At 41.2% G+C, this 19,069-nt stretch overlaps 1 protein-coding gene across 1 annotated transcript in view; it reads right to left on the reverse strand.

Annotated features, from left to right (window-relative positions):
* The window catches only part of cnksr3 (cnksr family member 3), a 57,270-nt gene that overhangs the window by 6,969 nt on the left and 31,232 nt on the right, over window positions 1-19,069 (reverse strand). Inside the window, exons 6-17 of the mRNA XM_034123821.1 lie at window positions 18,938-19,057; window positions 18,599-18,658; window positions 18,447-18,515; window positions 15,450-15,596; window positions 11,198-11,283; window positions 10,071-10,249; window positions 9,680-9,754; window positions 8,790-9,103; window positions 3,261-3,318; window positions 1,615-1,775; window positions 1,281-1,354; window positions 1,108-1,179 (exon numbers count right to left, since the gene is read on the reverse strand). Of these exons, the coding sequence (XP_033979712.1) occupies window positions 1,108-1,179; window positions 1,281-1,354; window positions 1,615-1,775; window positions 3,261-3,318; window positions 8,790-9,103; window positions 9,680-9,754; window positions 10,071-10,249; window positions 11,198-11,283; window positions 15,450-15,596; window positions 18,447-18,515; window positions 18,599-18,658; window positions 18,938-19,057 (1,415 nt within the window). The remainder of the gene's footprint in view (window positions 1-1,107; window positions 1,180-1,280; window positions 1,355-1,614; window positions 1,776-3,260; window positions 3,319-8,789; window positions 9,104-9,679; window positions 9,755-10,070; window positions 10,250-11,197; window positions 11,284-15,449; window positions 15,597-18,446; window positions 18,516-18,598; window positions 18,659-18,937; window positions 19,058-19,069) is intronic.

The raw sequence follows: 19,069 nt of genomic DNA on the forward strand, positions 1-19,069 counted from the left end.
GTTCATCATTTTCTCCTCTCACTGTCTCTTTCCCACGGCATAGGTCTACGGCCTGGGTATTGCTGCTATCTCTCTTAAGGAGGGGCAGCTTGGGTATTGCTGCTATCTCTCTTAAGGGGGAGGAGCTTGGGTATTGCTGCTATCTCTCTTAAGGGGGAGGAGCTTGGGTATTGCTGCTATCTCTCTTAAGGGGGAGGAGCTTGGGTATTGCTGCTATCTCTCTTAAGGGGGAGGAGCTTGGGTATTGCTGCTATCTCTCTTAAGGGGGAGGAGCTTGGGTATTGCTGCTATCTCTCTTAAGGAGGGGCAGCTTGGGTATTGCTGCTATCTCTCTTAAGGGGGAGGAGCTTGGGTATTGCTGCTATCTCTCTTAAGGAGGGGCAGCTTGGGTATTGCTGCTATCTCTCTTAAGGAGGGGCAGCTTGGGTATTGCTGCTATCTCTCTTAAGGAGGGGCAGCTTGGGTATTGCTGCTATCTCTCTTAAGGAGGGGCAGCTTGGGTATTGCTGCTATCTCTCTTAAGGGGGAGGAGCTTGGGTAGTGCTGCTATCTCTCTTAAGGGGGAGGAGCTTGGGCGCATTGTTATTGCCAGTCTATGACAGAGCACAAGCCGCCATGAGGTAGTTTACTGTTCAGGGACGTAGGTTCCCTGGCGCACATTGTTTCCTATGGACGAGAGCTCTAGTTAGATTCAGAGTCCATATTTGTTTAGTCTCGCTGACGAAGAATGTTTATTATTACACTCTGAACTAGTTAAAACCTCGAGCTGCAGAAAGAGTTCTTCAGAATTGGTTTGGCAACCGCTGTGTCAACTCATGACACACCACCTGTCTTGTCAATTCTCCGGCCGTAACTCCAAATAAACCGTCAGTGTTTGCCATCAAAGCTCCAGCTCTCCTCGTGTCTCTCCGAGTCCTGACTCCAATTGCTTCAGAAGTTTCCCCCACATCTTGCACTATTTTATCAGTTTTATTTGTTCGATGTCCTATATATATATATCCATGTTGCTCTGTTGGAGGAGCCTGGGACTTCAGCTGTTCATTGACATATCTACACTGTACGTAATGTGGACAATAAAGCCTTGAATCTAGAATCTTGAATACTCACTTGTTCATGTCTGTGAAGCTCTCTGCAGCGATGAAGATGGTCACAACCAGAGGATGGCTGGCTGTTATGGAACTGAAACACAACACTGTGCGGTTAATATTACAAATACTTCTATATATAATACTTCATTAGTCGACAGGTGAGTTTCACACAGAGAAACAAACATGGCGTACTGTTTCTTCTTGCACTGCTGGGCCTTTTGGATGGTGAAGCCGGGCAGGGAGATGAACCCTTCAGCTTTCTCCGCCTCAAGAGATAAGATAAGAAGTACTGTATTGATACAAATTTGAGACATGTTTGAGGGGAGGAGAGGAGGAACACCTCAGAGAGACACAAATAGGATACAATTCAAAATGTGTTGGTTATATTTTGTATGGATAATCTGAATCTGCAAAGTAACTAAAGTTATCAAAAAAGGCTCGATGTAGTCGAGTAAAAAGGACAATATTTGCGTCTAAACTGAAGAAAATATGACAGAAAGAAGCTTTTCCAGTTTCTGTTTCTCACCATCTTGTTGGAGTACCAGTAGAGCGAGCTCTTCTTCAGGACGAACCAGTACCTCTTCCACCTGGCTCCCAGGAAGCTGCGCGCCTCCTTCCGGCGGAGCAGCCAGCCCTGACAGTCCGTCCGACCCAGGTCTCTCACGGAGACACGCCGTCGGCTCATTGCTGAAGGAGAAACATCACAACATTGTATATATACAATACAAAGGGGCTTTATTGGCATGGCCACATTTTAAATTGCCAAAGCATTCCTCACAAGGCGTTATAACAGAACAAAACAAGAAGAAACACGACACATACATGTCTGCAATACATGTGGAACAGCAAAACACAAAACAAACTGTATATGCCAACAACGTGCAAATAAAAAGTGAAGGAAAGGAAATGAGAGCAAAGGAGAGGAAACGAGGTGAGGAGAGAAAGGGAAAGGAAATTAGCAAAAGGAGAGGAAACAAGTGAAGGAAACAAGGTGAGAAGAGTGTTTTCCAATAACAGAGTGTCTATTCTGTTATATACAGCATAGGATAGGAAACTAGATAGAAGGAGAGGAAACTAGACAATAGGAGAGGAGACTAGGAGAGGAGAGAAAGGGAAAGGAATTAAGTGAAAGGAGAGGGAACAAGTAGAGAAGGAAACAAGGTGAGGAGAAGAGAGCGTTTTCCAATAGTCCTAAAAGAGGTGTGTGTGTGTGTGTGTGTGTGTGTGTGTGTGTGTGTGTGTGTGTGTGTGTGTGTGGTCACTCACTGCTCCTGAGGTTGTGGCAGGTAAAAACGTATTCTGCTATATATAATATCCTGCTTTATATTTTGTTAATGTACATTTGTATTTCCACATGTATTTTTTTAAACTTTTTTTAATGCTATTTTATTTCTATTGAGATGTTTACATTTTGAATTGTTTATTTCTAGTCTTTTAATTTCTCTAATGTACAATGCCTTGTCTTTTTATGCTGCTGCAACGCAAACATTTCCCAAATTGGGATCAATAAAATACTTCTTATCTTAACATGCACCTTATGAGACCTAAAGTCAAACACCACACACTTCCTTCTCAGTCATAACTCAAATTAAAGCACACACACATGAAATGCATGATTTAAAACCACTTATTACAACACACATAAAAAGGAACTTCTAATAGTTAATTCAGCATACTTTGAATGTGTTCATTTGCTGAAACACAACCAGAAATAGACCGAACACGTCGTCACGTGACAAATACTCTTTAACTTTCTCTGGAATGCCATTAAATATATGAATATAAAAAATAAATCCTTACATAAATAAATGAGGCATTAAACTCACCTTCAATAGACAAAAGGAGTTCTCTAGTTGTTTAAAAAACATACTTAAAATTCAATAAAATAATGTTTTTATTGAACTATATTGACTAACTTATATATTACATTACATACATACTATTCACAACATCTTCTTACTTGCTTGTCTATCGGTGTCTAACCATGTTTGTGGCTTTGTTTGTCCATGTATTTAAACATATGTGTGCAAAGAAAAAATGCAAAAAATCATAATTTCTTTGCAGTAAACAACGTCCCAGTTGAGCTTGATGATCATTCCTACATTGCAGTGACATTTAATTCTGGTTTCAGAGACTAAATACCACAAAACCCCCTAAAAACAGTCGTCTTACCTGCAGCAGTGTGTCGTCTCTGCAGCTCAGCAGAGGAGGAAGCTGCCTGTGAGAATGTCTACAGTGAACACAGACACACACAGACACACACCACAAAGACCATATCCCACACACACACACACACACACACACACACACACACACACACACACACACACACACACACACACACTTCCTGTTTCACACATTGAACATGACCCTTCAGTTTCTTAGAGACTCAGCGCAGTCACACTTCCTGTTTGTTGTCTAGAAAACAAAACATTTAATTGTCAGACGTTTGGTTTGAGCTTCTTTCTGCAGTACGGTCTTTTAATCACGTGAGAATTAAGATTACTCAACGCAAAGAAATAAGAAAAGTGTTCTTGAATGTATAAATGAGGGGGCCAATTTGGGTTTTTTCTGAAATACTGCAATCTAAAAGACCATTATCTCATAATCTCTAATAGTTTGACCTTAGTTTGAGAGGGGAATCATTCATATAAGAACAGTTCAATCAGTTTGTCTGATCGATGGAGATACAGTAATGCATTAATGAAATAAGTTCAATGAATGTTCAATAATGTCCTCTAGGTGGTGCCATCACTCTTATCTTTTGAAAAGGCTTCAGACTTGAATGAATGTAATTAAAAAAGGTACGATAAGCTACTTTAAAAACATAATTTCTAGCGTTTTACCAAAAAACAATTGACACACTGTGGATGAACTTTACAGCCAAACAAATACAGCTTCTGCTCCTGAGTTATATAATGATAAAACCTTGTACACCTTAAATTATAAAGATGTCTTTCCTCATCTGAATTGAGGATGCAGGGGTCTCGGTTTATGCAGGTTTTCAGAATCAAATAAAGTCGACTTCTTTTGGATTTACGTAAAGACAGGCTGGTTTACATGTGACAACAGAGCTTCAAATCTAAACAAAACACAAGCACAACAATTAAAATGAATTATTCAGGACAAAAGACTTGTGGGTGATGGAACCACTTCTCATAGCTCCAAAAAACACTGAGCTTTTTGGCTAAATATGTTCAAGGAAATAAAATGTGTGACACTTAAACACGTTTCTGCAATATGAATAATAAGAAATAATTTACAGAAACACTACTTTGTTGTTAGCTTACAGGTTAATAATACCCACCACATTATTTACTCAATTTCTCTTTAAACATTACTGCACTTTGAGAGCTTTCATCTTCAAAATAAAATTCACTTTATTTTGTATATTTTAGTTACAAAGCACAAGAGGCATCATTTCATACTGCAACTCTGTGAAAAATTCAGATGTACACATGTAGTTTGAAAACCAAAAGAGACTCTTACAAAATATTTTACAGGAAAATCAGATTCTTGATTTGCTGTTATGTTCAGAAACAAAAGTCTAAACCCTGCAGATCCAGCAAAGGACATGCCTCCGTGATATTTACAGCTTCATTACACTCTGATCATCTTATGTACACGCTTTTATATCTCTTGCATAATGTTTTGTTAGTAAAAAACACCTAAGAAACACTCTTTACAAAATGAAATGATCCTGTAGGAGACTTAAGGAGCTCCTTAGATTGTAAACATCAGAGGATCCAAAACGCCGCCCTGAGGAACTCCGTCAAAAGGATTTTCATAAATATACACAAGAGTTCTTCAGAAAACGTCAAGATGAACCACTGAAGTTGTTTAAGGGCAGGAAACCAAACTTAAAATACTTTATATCAGCTATATGCAAATGAAATGACAAATTAATTTAAAGGTCACCTATCATGCAAAATGCACTTTTTTATGTCTTTTATACATAAACATGTGTCCCCGGCAGGGGCGGACTGGGACTACAAATCAGCCCGGGACTCTCGACCGGCCCACTCCGGTAAGTAAATTGTCACCGGGGGGTGGGGGGGGGGTGGTGCTAGTGAGTTATCCGAGCGGCCCACCTCGGTGCCGCAAGTAAATACCGCGAGGAAATTGTCGACGGGGGGGGTGCTAGTGACTTATCCGAGCGGCCCACGTTGTCCGACCGGCCCACTTCAGTACCGGCCCATCGGGATTCGTCCCGAACGTCCCGATGGCCAGTCCGCCCTGGTCCCCGGTGTGTCAGGGAACTCACGCAGCGTCAGGAAATAAAACCCTCTCTCTTTTCCTCCGTACCCAAATCTCTAAAAAAGGGGGAACAACGGAGCTGATCCAGATTTGCTTCCGATATGACGCAATATCTGAACTGTGGACCCACGGCACTATCAGAAACGTTGCTATCAGAAACAATGCCCGACTGTTTTGGACGTAATATGGTCGGTGTTTACATTAGCATCGCTAACACTCAGAGCTAACCTGTACTGGAGAGCATGTGTGTGAAGAACATGCTTTTTTTAAAACTTTATACCCCAAATCAGCACTTTTGAAACAGGAAGTGAAATAGAGGGATATGAGGCATGGCTAGAATGGGTGATCTGTTTGGTATTTTGAGCAAAACACTTCATAGACATGTTTTTTTATTTATTTTTTATATATCTGAGACCTATGCTATTGCCTAAAAATAGCATGATAGGTGACCTTTAAGTTTAGGTTTGAGATTTAAAATGAAACGGTAAAATCTCTTAAAGTCAACACAGTGTTTTGGGGATTTAACATTTTAAATTTCACTCATATCAGCAAAATATAAATTGAGCTCATTGTTTCTGTGAGAGTTCACAAGTTATTCCGATTGATCCTATTAAAAGGATTTCATTTTTTCTCATATTACGAAGTCATCATTACGTTTTTTATTTACAAAAACGTTTAGACTGCTTTCTTAAAATGTATAAAAGTTATAAAAAACGGCAATTGGCAATATTTGTTTATAACAGTTTATAATATTACTGTTGCAACTTTTAAGGCGTTTGTGAAGCTTCAGGAACATTTTGAATTAACAGTGTCGAGCGCTTTCTTTTGTTTTCTCATAAACTGAAAGGCACACATTTGATAAAATAAAATCGCTCTATAAAACATATTTACAGTCAAAGATAAGAGGCACCAGCGGCTCCTGAGATCGAGATGGTAAGATTAGACGCAGCAGCAGCTCTAACATCTAGAAATGCTTCATCATTCTTAAACTAAAAACACTGAAGGTGGATTATTCGCTCTGAATCTGAACTTGTCTTTGAACCCCAAGGCCTTAAATGTTAAGCAATACAAATAAACCATAATCTGTTGAGAACAAAAACCAGCTTCATTCGCACAGATTAAGGCTGCCATTGAGACATTTGAAGGTTTTTGGAACGGTTAAAGACTCAACAACTTTCTGTTCCTATTGTTTTGTCTTGAGTTTGACTTTCTGTACGGAAGCTCAGCAGGTCCAAACTTTGTTGGTGAAAGCTTGTTTTCAGCAGACGTTGAAAAGTGCAGTAACAGTTTTTATCAACATCAGAAACTGGTGTAGATATTCTCAGTGAAATGCTTAGTTATCAGTTGTATGGAAACAAACGTTTTATTTCTTTATGTATGTATGTGGAGGCGTGTGGCGCAGTGGACTAGTGCGTTGGTGTTCGGATCAAGGGGGGGGCACAGGTTCAAACCCCACTGCAGTCAGCATGTCGTTGTGTCCCTGAGACACTTCACCCCAAATTGCTCCTGTGGGGATTGTCCACAGTATTGAGTATGCAAGTCGCTTTGGATAAAAGCGTCTAACAAGTAACATGTCATGTAATGATGTAATGTACAAGAAGGTTTCAGCAGCTAATTCCACTCCAAGTGTCTCTAAGAGAGGTTTGCTCCAGATGTGGTGGTTGCTTCATTCCTCTTTGCATATGTAGGATTTTCCAGCTTGGATAAACTTTGAAATGTCTTTTTAAACTCAACTCCATGTTTTCATTCAGTCTGTGGATCCTCACTGAGTCTTATGTCATGTTCAACGGTTTAATCTTCCATTAAAAAACACTTTTGCTGTAGAAGTGATCAACGTCGGAAGTGTTCATCCTGAGGAAGCCATAAATGTGAGTGCAACATGTCATTTAAACCCATCAGTGTACACTTTTATTGAATATAATAACCTTGGCTAAGGGGAAGGAAAGGGATGTGACGTAGAGGCTCCATGAGGCGTGAAATAATACATCCGTGCTCCATTTGTAGTATTGTTCTGTTCGGTCATAATGAAATAAAAAAAGGAATCAAACGTAGAGAAGATGGTGGAGGATGGAGGGATGCTCCATGATGTATTTTTTGGTGGTGACTTTTTGGCAGTGGCGAGCCGTGACTTTTATACCTAGGCCCTCTGACACCCCCCCCCCCCCTTCCCTCAAAAAATAAAAAAAATAGTTATTACGTCACAGCGTATACTTCAGCGGAATATCAAAACAACGGCCCAGGGTGCAAAACGCATCAATGACAGCGACCCTCTACCACACAAAACAACACCTGTGAACCCCATTTGTGTTCTTTGACATTGAAAATGATATTGCATTGTGTTTGTTACTTTCGTTGCAGTTGCATGTCTTAAGTGTAATTTGGCATGCTTTTATTTTGAAGGCGAGTTCACGCTGTTGACAGGAAGTTGTTGTTGCTATGGAAACAAGAACAGTTTCACAGCAGGCGGAACTTGTCATAAAGTCCGCGATAATAAAACCCACCCATTTAGAGGGAAGATATGATTGGTCAATTGTACTGTCATTTGACATTTCTCTCTCGTTCAGTTACTATAGCGACCCTCTGTGAGTTCACAGCAGGACCAATCAGCTCCTATCTTCACAGTAACTCGCAGAGACGAGCTTCTTTCATTTAACCCTTCACATTCAAACAGAAACTGAATAGGCAGATTCGAAGGATTTATTTCTTTGGAAATGTTATTTTAAATACAATTAAATCAAGTTATTTTGGTAAAACTAATGAAAAATATAACTAAAAAAACGATTTAAAAATAATATATTAAAATATATTAATATATATTAAATATTATTTTGTAGAATATCTAGAGGGCCCTGACGGCTCGCCACTGCTTTTTGGTTTATTCTAGAAGTTGGTATTCCATGATCTGCTGTTATTTGAGTCAAACTTCGGTCACACCTCAAGGAAGTGACTTGGAGCTCAAAAAAGAAGTTGGTTTTCAATGATATGTAGTCAAACTATTTGCTGAAGGTCTAGACCCGGCAGACATTTAAAAACAATGTTCCTGCGAGTATCCTGAAGATCAGAGAGATGGTTCTTCTCGAATTAATACAAGTAAAGACTCATCAGTGGCTGAGTCAAACCTTGGTCACACATCCGGTCGAAACATTTGAGAATGTAGATTTGATGTTAATGGAAAAAGGATTCTCCATTTTGGTTTATTCCAGAAGTTGGTATTCCATGATCTGCTGTTTGTTGAGTCAAACTTCGGTCACACCTCAGGTCAAAAACTTTAGGTGGGTTCACCTTTTTTGGTTTATTCCAGAAGTTGGTTTTCAAAACTATTCAAGTCAAACTATTTGCTGAAGGTCTTGAGCCTGGCAGACATTATAAAACAATGTTCCTGCGAGTATCCTGGGGATCAGAGAGATGGTTTCTTATCTAGTGAATGAAAGTAAAGACTCCTCAGTGGCTGAGCAGCCGGAGGCGAGCCAGCCAGCCTCCCAGCAGCGAGGTGGGCTTGGTGTTGGACATCGGAGGAGGGGAAGCAGCAGCAGCAGATGATGATGGGGGGGCGGAGGGCTTCTTGGACACCCCCTCCTGGTAGGGGATGGTGGAGGAGTTGTGCAGGTTGGCGTTGATGAAGCACTGGCTGCCTCGGATGTGGTCGACGCCGCGGACAGACGGGTGTCCTCGGTACGGCAGCGGGAAGCACGGCTCCTCCTCTGGGATGGAGCTGATCCCCTCGTTACTCAGGTACCGGTGCAGCACCTCCTTGTGACCTGTGGGGGGGGGGGAGAGGGGGATGATGAGGGATACAAGTCTGGAGAAAACGTTCCTTTTTGTGTGAGTGTCTCTAATGGGAAAGATAGCCTACTGCAAGAGGCTTCAGGAAATAACATTTAAATGTTTTGCCCCGTTATGTTTATTGGTGTAATGTATTTAAACTGTTTCACAATGTGATCATAAATACAGTTTAAAAAATAAATAATATGTCTGTTTGTTTAGACATCATGTTACTAAAAGCAGACCGACATCATTTATTTGAAGTCATGTGTAAATGACTCATAGACATGTTACAGCTGCCGGCAGTTGAGTTAATTTTATTGTTAGCGGCTGTTTGAGCATCGTTCGAAAAAACTGTTAATATGTCTTTGTTTAACCGCTCTGACTTCCATTAGCAGCCTGATATCACGCACGCACGCACGCACAGTTCCTGAAGGTGAATTTGCTGAGGTTAATAATCTACGAGGGAAAAATCTGAGGCACGCAGCGGCAGTTTGTCCCGGCTGTTAATGAGACAGACAGGCGACACGTTACTGATAACGCTCAGATTACAGATTACAGGTGAGGCTCACCTTTCCTCCCCACAGGCCGGCAGGACGGCACTCCTGAGGACGACTCCACCGGCATGGAGACCGGACGAGGTTTACCTGTAGGAGCAGACACAACAAGTTTATATATGGTTAAAAACTAAGATATGTTTTAAAACTGGTGCCTGTTGTGTTCAGATGAATGCTCGATTTTGTGTGCGTGCGTGTGTGTGTGTGTGTGTGTGTGTGTGTGTGTGTGTGTGTGTGTGTGTGTGTGTGTGGTGTGTGTGTGTGTGTGTGTGTGTGTGTGTGTGTGTGTGTGTGTGTGTGTGTGTGTGGTGTGTGTGTGTGTGTGTGTGTGTGTGTGTGTGTGTGTGTGTGTGTGTGTGTGTGTGTGTGTGTGTGTGTGTGTGTGTGTGTGTGTGTGTGTGCTCACAGCGTGCAGATGATCTCTGTCTGAGGCTCACAGGGATTGGTTGGTTGTGTTCCGGCGGGCTGACAGGAGTCCTGTTATCTTCGGCGAACGTGAAGCGTCGCCTCACGTCTGCGTCCAGACACGAGTTGGGAGACTTCGGCCTCATTTTGACTCCCGAAGTCACGTTCATGTTCCCGTCTCTAACGAGGGAATCAGAGCGATTAACACTCACTTTATAACACCTGAACTTTAGTAAGAACATCCATATTATTAATAATGTTCTATGATAACGTGCAATTACGTATCTGCCACTGCGTTCTTTTGCACTACTAAATACTGTTAATATTTATGTTCATTATGTCACCCTCTGTTTCCTGCAGATATTTAATTGCTCTTTTTGCTGCACTGTTAGTGTACAGTTTCATTATTATGCTGCTGTTTATTCTATTTTTGTAACTCTGGCACAACAAAAATAAATAAAATAAATAAAATAAATAAATAAAATAAATAAAATAAATAAAATAAATAAAATAAATAAAATAAATAAAATAAATAAAATAAATAAATAATAAATAAATAAAGGCTTATCTTATCATAACATTCATCTGTCTGCAACTTACACATTATTTATCTAATATATCATATTCCAATTACTTGTATAGACTCTCCTTGCATTATTTCTATTTTCTTTTATTTGTATTTACTTGCACTATTGTATCTGTTTTATTGTGTTGCTCTGTTGGAGGAGTCTGTGACCTCAGATTTTCATTCACATATCTACTCTGTAGCTACGTACGCATGACAATAAACGCCTTGAATCTTGAAAAAATACGTTGAAGCTTCTGAAGTTTTGATAGTGGCCAAACGGTGGTACTACAACTCCTGTGTCAGTCCGTGACATCACTGGGCCCACAAATACTTCTTCCCATTGACTTACATTGGGAAAGAGACTGAGTACTTCTCCCACCTCTGGATAATACATATGGAAAAACACAGGAACAAACTCTATGAAATATAGTATATATATATATATATATATATTCACATAACTACACTGTAGCTATGTACGAATGACAATAAAAGCCTTGAAATCTTGAATAACGTGGATTATGATTCTGTGAGGTGTGTGTACTCAGTGTGTTTCTCACATTGGTGTGTAAGGCGCTGCAGGAGGAGGAGGGACGTACGTTTCAGGCTGTCGAGACCTGGAAAGACCCGGAGCTCCTTGAGAGGTCTGCAAACAAGAGAAACAGAAATATTAAAAGGTCCCCTATTATTCTGTTTTTCATCAATATATCACAGGTCTCAGATATATACAGAGCCTGTCTCTGATTGGCTGAAACACCAAACAGATCATTGCAGCATCCCATAATCCCCTCTGTTTCAGCCCTGTTTCCAAAGTGCTGATTCTCTGTCTGTTACTTTAGATGAAAATAAGGAGCCCCTCCCCACGCCCCTCTGAGAGAGATTTGGTTCAAAAGAACTCAATGGTGCTCTAGGAGGAGATTCAGGTGATAAGGGGGGGGGTTACCTTGGTTGCTGATTGGCTAATGGTTACACAAGACAAAACATCGTGATGACATCATAAAGTGGCCAAAATCTGATCAGCTCATTTTCAGACAGGTTTTTATAGAAATGGATCAAAAAGAGAGAGAATCTTTGTTCCTGAAACTTTCAGAGTCTCTTTACACAGAGGGGACACATGTTGATGAAGAAGAGACATGAAGAAGAGGGGACACATGCTGATGTAGAAGAGACATGAAGAAGAGGGGACACATGTTGATGTAGAAGAGACATGAAGAAGAGGGGACACATGTTGATGAAGAAGAGACATGAAGAAGAGGGGACACATGTTGATGTAGAAGAGACATGAAGAAGAGGGGACACATGTTGATGTAGAAGAGACATGAAGAAGAGGGGACACATGTTGATGAAGAAGAGACATGAAGAAGAGGGGACACATGTTGATGAAGAAGAGACATGAAGAAGAGGGGACACATGTTGATGTAGAAGAGACATGAAAAAGAGGGGACACATGCTGATGTAGAAGAGACATGAAGAAGAGGGGACACATGTTGATGTAGAGGAGACATGAAGAAGAGGGGACACATGTTGATGTAGAAGAGACATGAAGAAGAGGGGACACATGTTGATGTAGAAGAGACATGAAGAAGAGGGGACACATGTTGATGTAGAAGAGACATGAAGAAGAGGGGACACATGTTGATGTAGAAGAGACATGAAGAAGAGGGGACACATGTTGATGTAGAAGAGACATGAAGAAGAGGGGACACATGTTGATGTAGAAGAGACATGAAGAAGAGGGGACACATGTTGATGTAGAAGAGACATGAAGAAGAGGGGACACGTGTTGATGTAGAAGAGACATGAAGAAGAGGGGACACATGTTGATGTAGAAGAGACATGAAGAAGAGGGGACACGTGTTGATGTAGAAGAGACATGAAGAAGAGGGGACACGTGTTGATGTAGAAGAGACATGAAGAAGAGGGGACACATGTTGATGTAGAAGAGACATGAAGAAGAGGGGACACATGTTGATGTAGAGGAGACATGAAGAAGAGGGGACACATGTTGATGTAGAAGAGACATGAAGAAGAGGGGACACATGTTGATGAAGAAGAGACATGAAGAAGAGGGGACACATGTTGATGTTGAAGAGACATGAAGAAGAGGGGACACATGTTGATGTAGAAGAGACATGAAGAAGAGGGGACACATGTTGATGTAGAAGAGACATGAGGAAGAGGGGACACATGTTGATGTAGAAGAGACATGAAGAAGAGGGGACACATGTTGATGTAGAAGAGACATGAAGAAGAGGGGACACATGTTGATGTAGAAGAGACATGAGGAAGAGGGGACACATGTTGATGTAGAAGAGACATGAGGAAGAGGGGACACATGTTGATGTTGAGGAGACATGAAGAAGAGGGGACACATGTTGATGTAGAAGAGACATGAAGAAGAGGGGACACATGTTGATGTAGAGGAGTCATGAAGAAGAGGGGACACATGTTGATGTAGAAGAGACATGAAGAAGAGGGGACACATGTTGATGAAGAAGAGACATGAAGAAGAGGGGACACATGTTGATGTAGAAGAGACATGAAGAAGAGGGGACACATGGTGATGTAGAAGAGACATGAAGAAGAGGGGACACATGTTGATGAATATGGACACGGAGCTTTAACCAGAGTTTCTGTGGAGCTTTTTAACAGGGTTTCCGTCACACAGCAGAGGTAATGATTGATTTATGGGTGTTTATCATAAAACAACAGTAAGACGCTCCAGCAGGAGACAAGAAACCGCAGACGAAGCTCTTTCGTTTCCTTCCTCGCCTCTAAAAGATTCTGTATTTTTATAAACACAGGAACTTCACTCAGCTCCTTTTCTGCTTCCTCTGAAGTCCCCTAGAGTCCTGAGAACACGTCTGAAGGAGTTAAAGATGCAGAGAGGAACGAGTTCTGCTGATTTAAGATCCGTGCTGATCACCATGAACAGACTGTGGTTTGTTTTGACAACGTCCTGCTGTTACAAACACTCACAGAAGCTCCAAAGTCCGGCAGTGGCTCACTCAGTAGGGGCTTGCCTGACTGGCCATCGTGATCGGGCTCTTTGAAGATCCACAAATCCACGGTTTTCTTACATTTCTAATCGGATTGGCAAAAACTTCAGAATTTGTATCGACCGCCAATCAACTGTTTTCCCCCAAAAGTGGGCGGGGCCGTCATTTTCGCCCGGAAGTGACGTAGGTGTTACTCCCACTTTTAAAAATGATTCAACAGTGAAAAACACGATAATGTACTTTACATAAAAAGGTGGTGAGGGGGTTGAGTATAAGTACGGGGAGAAGTACTGCAAGCGTTGATTCAAGATGACTTCTGTCCTGAATGCTGTGAGGGACAGTGAGGTAAAGACAGACTGACTTCAGGTCTGTTTTGAAAGCGCAGATTAGAAACAGTGGAGAGGAATCTCAGACTCCTATCTTCCCTAAACACACACATCCTGGACTCCTGTCAACACGAAGCCCTGAAGGCCTCCCGCTGGATTCAGAATCGTCACGTTGAGTGAGTCACCTTTCAAAGATGTCTGACACGACGTTCGGACTGTTTCCTGTCTGTTATTATTTCCAGGAAAAGGGAAGAAGGGATGCATTGTTCCCACACACCTCAGTGGCTGCTGTGTTTAACGCTCGCTCACAAACAGAAAAGCTTCGATGACAGCAGGAGAAAGCAGCAGAGAGGAGCTTTATTTACCCAGAAGTCACCACGGCCAACAGCTGCTGGTTGTTTTTGTTTATTTCCTCAGTAAAACACTCTGCAGGGGATTTTTTAAGCTGCTTTAATAATATTGTGGTCACTTTGGGGGGCAGATCTTCACAACAAGCGATCCATCACACTCAGGTTAGGCATACAGCTGCCTTCATACAGAGCCAGCAGACACAGAGCAATATAAGCATTCATTATCTGTGTCCAGTGTTTTATTCTTTCACTGTATTCTCTTGTACTGCTGCCATTTCTTTCTATAATAGGCATTTTTTGGGATTCAGATGAATATAAAGAGGTCACAGCCCAAGTTCTGGTGATTGTGTTTGGATAGAATATAACAATGAATGAATAAATGAATACATTAATTAATAAATAAAGAGAGAAAGAAAGGAACAAAGACGTACAGGTTGCATGTCTGTCTGTGTGGTGCATTCAAGTGCAGCTGAGAAACTGACTTATTGATAAACAAATGGACATTTTAGGTCCTTACTGACACACTACAGCAGCGGTTCCAAATCTTTTTGAACTCAGGTCCCACTTAAAAACCCACATAAACAATAAGGAGGCTAAATAAAGTTCTGGCCATCAGTAACAAACAGACATGAGAAACTAAAAAGTGAGGGGCTGTCTGCAATAGGCAAATTAATAATTAATTAATAATAGCTATCCATTTTTTCACAGTTCAGTTGAATACTTGATTCTGATTGGTCAATTCAGAACATGTGACACGTTGTTAATCCAGTAGTACAGACCGCTGTCAAGGTCTGTAATGACCGTTGCTAAGGACTGTAATGACCGTTGCTAAGGACTGTAATGACCATTGCTAAGGTCTGTAATGACCGTTGCTAAGGACTGTAATGACCATTGCTAAGGTCTGTAATGACCGTTGCTAAGGTCTGTAATGACCGTTGCTAAGGACTGTAATGACCGTTGTTAAGGAGGATCAAGAAAGAAATCTTAATAATGAAATGTTTCCACACAAATCATAATGTTTTGCAAATGATTTGATGGCCCACTAGGGGGGGAACCGCTGCACTCCAAAACCACAGACCTACCTTCTGCTGTTGGTACTTCTATTTTTTTTTTTTTTAAAGCACCGCGGGGGCTCACCTGTACGAGCGGCGGCCTCCAGCGCAGGTTTTTCAGTGGAGCGGGGGCGAAACCTCCCGATGACCCTGAAGGCCTCTTCTTCAGCAGCAGCACCACGCCTGACTCCGCCCTTAAAGCCTCCACCAGCGGCTTCAGCTGCCAGCCCACCTGGAGAGAGACGGTACAAGTACACACATCGAGTAGAAGTACAGATACTCGTGTTTAAAAATACTCTGGTGAAAGTAGAAGGACTGACTAAACATCTTAGTAAAAGTAAAGAAGTATGGGCTTTGAAATGTACTTAAAGGTAGGGTAGGTAAGAATGGAGAAACCAGCTCGAGTGCGCTAGAATTTGAAAGTACACAGCCGGAAAAAATCTGCCCCTTCCTTCAGACTTCCTTGCAGAGCCCCTCCTCCAACACACACGAACGCGCACATGACCAATGAGGGCACGAGACAAGTTTGTGCACAGATGGAAGGCTGACAGGCAGGTAGGCCATCCAGTTATTTCAGCCGGGCCGGCTCAGATGATTGGTCGTGCTTTTTACAGCGCCACGGCTTCCACAGATGACATTTTTGTATGTATTTATTGTCAAAGCATTTAATGTATTCACTGCTATCGGGATGTTAAGAGCATTCCATGGAATATAACAACAAGTGTTTCTGAAGTGAATTATCTACCCTACCTTTAGGTAAAAAGTACCCATAACTAGCATCTGTTTTAAAGAGTACCTGACCTCCCTTTATATTAATAGAACAATAATGTCATTGTTAGCTAATGAATGTTTCCATGCTGAACAACGGCAACATGACAACGTTTTCATTGGTCCCTCTTCTTTAGAGAAGACCAGGAAATGATGGATACACGGATCGTGTTCAAATCAATAGGCACGCAATGACTCTAAATAATAATGATCACGCCACCAAACACACATTCAAACTAAAGGAACCAGCCTGTTTGGGAAATGTGAGAAGTAGAAAGTACAGGTATTTGTGTTCAACATGTAAGAAGTAGAAAGTACAGGTATTTGGGTTCAACATGTAAGAAGTAGAAAGTACAGGTATTTGGGTTCAACATGTAAGAAGTAGAAAGTACAGGTATTTGGGTTCAACATGTAAGAAGTAGAAAGTACAGGTATTTGAGTTCAACATGTGAGAAGTAGAAAGTACAGGTATTTGGGTTCAAAATGTAAGAAGTAGAAAGTACAGGTATTTGTGTTCAAAATGTAAGAAGTAGAAAGTACAGGTATTTGAGTTCAAAATGTAAGAAGTAGAAAGTACAGGTATTTGAGTTCAAAATGTAAGAAGTAGAAAGTACAGGTATTTGTGTTCAAAATGTAAGAAGTAGAAAGTACAGGTATTTGGGTTCAAAATGTAAGAAGTAGAAAGTACAGGTATTTGGGTTCAAAATGTAAGAAGTCAAAGTAAAAAGTCGTCAGAAAAATAAGTAGTGGAGTAAAGTACTGATACCAGAAAAATGTACTTGAGTACAGGAACGAAGTATTTGTACTCCACTACTTCCCACCTCTGCACCTGGACCAATCACAGAGCTGAACACTGAGCTGCACTGAACACTTACAACTTTAAATGTATTTCTTAAAGTCCTGTATGGTCACAAAATGTTTTTATCGATCAAAATGAAATATTACATATAAAGGATAAGGCGATTATTTGCTTTCTTAATAGCTGTCAAAAGGTTAAGAAATTCTTACTCTCACTTGTTCACCTCTTAGAAAAACTGAAGTTGCCAATTAAGGAATAAGCATATTTAAAGAGGGGGTTTGTTTTGATGGAAAAGTGACTTAAATTTATGTTTGTTTTCGACAATATATTAAAAAGAATCACTGTTCAAATGAGACACAGACAACAAAGCACACAGTCAGAATCAAAAGGAAAAACGTCTTAAAATGTCATCCTCATAATTATATCTTATTAGACATTTGTGTGATGTTTGCACTTGGAAATTGAGTTATTTCTAAGTGTCCTTTGACCACCAAAGTCTAATTCAGGGGTGTCAAACTCAAGGCCCGGGACTTCATTTTCTGTGGCCCCACAAGAGCTCTGAAAGAATATAATATGTTTATTATACGGTTACATGCCGCTTTACAGAAGCACGTTGTCCATAAACTACATGTCCCACAATGCATCTCAAATTTGACTTTTTTTCCAGAATTTGGCTTTTCTTTTAAAATCATTTTGTGACATTTTGGCCATTTCTCAATGTCGAGTAAAGCTGCTCCAGAGCCACTATTACAAGCATACTACGTCATCGAGTCCCGCCGAAGAAGTGTTCCAATCTCCAGCATACTTGGAAATCTACCGAGCCCGGCGTACTTCGTAGCGAGAAATTTCGAGGCTGCACATGAGTAGACTCCGCCGTCTTAAAATCCCCACAATGCTTTGCGCACGGACCAATTTCCCCAAATCTGTGACGGAAGATGTAAGGCGAGGCCTCTCATATGACGCACACCTGCACACTTGCTAGCCTGTTCCACTCTTCGTTTTCCGAATGCCAGGAAGTATTCTTGCCTCGCTTCTGAAGCAAGACGCTCGGGAGACATGTGCTACCAAGCAAGCGTACTCAAGCTTGAGAAACACCCTCCCACCGAAGAGACTTGCAATTATTTGCCCTAGACTTCTGCTTTCAGACGTAGTTAATTATGAAGTTATTACCCTATCCGATAATAATCCAATGCAGAGGCAATAAAGTAAAATAATACATCATTTTATATATATGATATATTTATATAGTCTTACAGTTACAACCGGCCCTTTGAGTGCAACCATCATTTCAATGTGGCCCGCGAATGAAATTGAGTTTGACACCCCTGGTCTAATTGGACAATGAGTCCAAGACGACAATGGAGCCAAATATGATATAATAATTTCCAGTTATTCTTGAGATATCACAAAAATAGGACAGACATACGGTTAATACTACAGTCAGAAAGGTATCAGAGTGAAGATAGGATCAGTAATAATGTTAATTATAACATAACTGAAGGAGTTTTGCCTCACCACTGTCTGTCTGTTGACCTGAACCACTTCATCTCCAGCATGAATCCTCTGAGTCTTATCTGCAGGAGACTGAGAGGCAGAATCACAGTTATCCTCTCGTTAGAAGGTAAATTAAAGAGATGAAATGTCATTATAAAGGTCTCCTCTCTCACGTTCTCTGTAGTTCCTGTGATGACGTGCAGCCCGTCGTACGTGGACTTGATGTAGATACCCTGAAAGAGAATGTAAATGTGAATCTTGTCCATAAATAGCTCCCCGTGGTTTCTCTCGATTCCTCCCTGCAGTGGTGGTTTCTCTTCTTGGATCTACATCTGGATCTGTTTTGGACTCGGTGCTGATTGTGGTTCACGGTGCAGCTCTAAAGGACCTGTTAGCGTTTTCTCGGAGGAAGTTGGGGTTAAACTGTGGGATTTCTCTTTACAGTGGCTGGCGTGTAACTCTGGCTGTGAATAAAGAAGTCTGCACTGTCTGTCTTTTGATGTATTGCTCACCAGTCCCTCCCCAGGCTTGACGTTGGGGATGTGAACCTCCTCCAGGCAGGACTGATCGCTCTTCGAGGGGTCAGAGGTCGCCTGAGCCGTCTTCTCACAGACGCCGTTCAGAGCGCGAGACTGAAACACACG

This window comes from Trematomus bernacchii, unplaced genomic scaffold, assembly GCF_902827165.1.
Source record: "Trematomus bernacchii unplaced genomic scaffold, fTreBer1.1, whole genome shotgun sequence".
Classification (NCBI taxonomy): domain Eukaryota; kingdom Metazoa; phylum Chordata; class Actinopteri; order Perciformes; family Nototheniidae; genus Trematomus; species Trematomus bernacchii.